The sequence below is a fragment of the Scaptodrosophila lebanonensis genome, unplaced genomic scaffold (assembly GCF_003285725.1).
Source record: "Scaptodrosophila lebanonensis strain 11010-0011.00,11010-0021.00 unplaced genomic scaffold, SlebRS2 tig00001412-arrow-pilon, whole genome shotgun sequence".
NCBI lineage: Eukaryota > Metazoa > Arthropoda > Insecta > Diptera > Drosophilidae > Scaptodrosophila > Scaptodrosophila lebanonensis.
In genome coordinates, this window is record NW_022060739.1 from 6,438,603 (window position 1) to 6,440,743 (window position 2,141).

Consider the following 2,141-nt stretch of genomic DNA (forward strand, 5'->3'; position numbering starts at 1 on the left):
GCGTTGAAAGAATGCGTTGAAAGAATGCGTTAAAAGACAATAAAGTAATACAAAGTCTGATTATTTTGTCCATATGTTCATATAGCTGACAACTTTATTTCTAAATTTGTTTAATCTTAGACACATCACTCTCTTCTTATATAGTTCTTTTTAATTTAGTTTTATTTATTTTTAATTTAGTAAACTTTGATTGTTTTTCCAATTTGTACTTTTTTTTTAATTATACTATTTAAACTTTATTGTTTTATTCTACATTTTTTCTAAGTTTGGTTTTCTGAATTGTCAGCAAAAGCTACCCAGTTTGTAGATTTGACTTTATAATTTGTATTTATAATGCAGCTAATTTTTTGTTTTATGTTAATATTTGTTTTTCTCTATGCTGCTCATTAGCTGTTTCATAAAAATATATTAATATTATTCTCTATTATTCATTTCAAGAGCTATCCCTGACTCAAGGCTTATAATCCCCGACAAATAATTATAGCAATTATAAAAGTTTTGTGGCATTACCTATTTAAAAAATGAAGTCTATTATTTTTGTGATTAAGAGCAACAATCTTCGGACTTTAACAAGACACAGTAAAAGCCTTCCTAAGGTTGCTTTCTTTATCTGCTATATAATTGGATTTCCCTATGATTTGTTCTAACCAAGTCAGTGTGTTAAACCCCACTTCTTCAACATTGCATTCAACTAGATTTCACTAAAAACTAACTAAATCTCTGAACAATTGCACAAAAGCACAGACAAGAAGTTAACTCGTCTGGCCAATTAATCTACACCCTTGTGAGCCTGCTGTCGCGGCACCTCACACAGGACACTACCTACGAAATCGGGCGATTTGCGGGCATAGGCCACGACCAGTTTGTAGGGCGAAATGAAACGCTCAACATTTTGCGGCGCCTGCGCCGCATCATCAACCACCAAAGGCTGTTGTTGTAGATTCATTGAGACAACCACAGCAATGAAATCATCGAGGAACTCCTCGTGCAAGGACTCTGGCATGCGTTCCAGAAACGGACAAATCGCCTTCACATTATCTGCAAAATAAATATATGCTTGTAGGTTGAAAGACTTGCCAGCAATAGTTATTAGGCATTATTGTCGTACCTTTTAAGTTTCGCACACCCTCATAGACATAAACCTCATTGCGTACCTCCACATTGTACTGCACGAATCCGGCCTCACCCAGCAGACGACTGAACTCCGCGCTGGGATCCTTGCTATAGTGCAAGGGAGAGATAAACTGGTCCACATCGCGCATATAGCGTGCCCATTTGGCACTGCAGGCCAGCACTTTGTACACCTCGTAGACCGGATTGGAGGCCAGGAATACTAGCAGACAATCGCCACCCTCATGTCGGAGAAGGCGATAAATATTTTGCAAGGCCACACGCAAATTCTGGACCCAGTGCAGGCAATAGAAGGAGGTCACATGATCGAATTGACCCTCCAGGCGCTGCGGCAACTCCTCGCAGCCAATGTCGAGCACCTGGAAGTGTGTTCGCTCGAACTTCTTCCCATAGCACTTATTGGCATAGCCGACCATTTTGCTGGATATATCCGTGCCGACCAGCTGCCCGAAACTCTTCGGCAACAGAGGATGCACAAAGTCCATGAGCACATTGCCCGAACCGGAGCCCACATCTATGAGCTTGTCCTGTCCATCGGTGCGCCACTGCAACACGGAGGCATACTGCTCCAATATGAGCTTGGCATCGTGTCGCTGCACCTGGTTGGCGCGCTGATAGAGCGAGGCCTGATTCATGACAAACCGCTCCCCTCAAGGTGTGTGAAACTTTTGAGATGCCGAGCGGCAAGCAGCGCAGCTTTTATACTCGATCGACAGCTGCAGCTTTGTCTAATACCGATTTATTTATAAAGCTCTAAAACAATTGGTTTGTTCCGGGCTCTCTCCCTCTCTTCAAGTACGAGTACACTTAACAAAAACAACTACTCCAGCCTCGTTATATCTTAGCTTGCAATCAAGTTCAAGTTCTCGGTCGCTGCTGTGAACAAATGCCAGGCTTCCGGTAATGTTGCGAAACACAAAACCTCCACACGAAAACCTTAGAAATGCAAATCACATTGAACTTGTGACCCATTCAAATCCCCATTTCATATAATTTTCTTTACAGTGTAG

General features: G+C 41.5%; 1 protein-coding gene across 1 annotated transcript; it reads right to left on the reverse strand.

Annotated features, from left to right (window-relative positions):
- Positions 1–284: 284 nt before the first annotated feature.
- Positions 285–1,773, reverse strand: LOC115631370 (juvenile hormone acid O-methyltransferase). The gene is made up of 2 exons (XM_030528091.1): positions 1,109–1,773; positions 285–1,038 (listed from the first exon to the last, which is right to left on the reverse strand). Exons 1-2 carry the CDS (start codon positions 1,764–1,766, stop codon positions 770–772), a joined length of 927 nt encoding a protein of 308 aa, XP_030383951.1. The 5' UTR covers positions 1,767–1,773; the 3' UTR covers positions 285–769.
- Between the last annotated feature and the right edge of the window lie 368 nt (positions 1,774–2,141).

Excerpts from the sequence above, each read along its gene's own strand:
- LOC115631370 (XM_030528091.1), bottom strand. The coding sequence starts at position 1,766 with ATGAATCAGGCCTCGCTCTATCAGCGCGCCAACCAGGTGCAGCGACAC. Across the intron at positions 1,039-1,108 it reads GGGTGTGCGAAACTTAAAAG|ATAATGTGAAGGCGATTTGT; the intron begins GTACGACAATAA and ends TTTATTTTGCAG.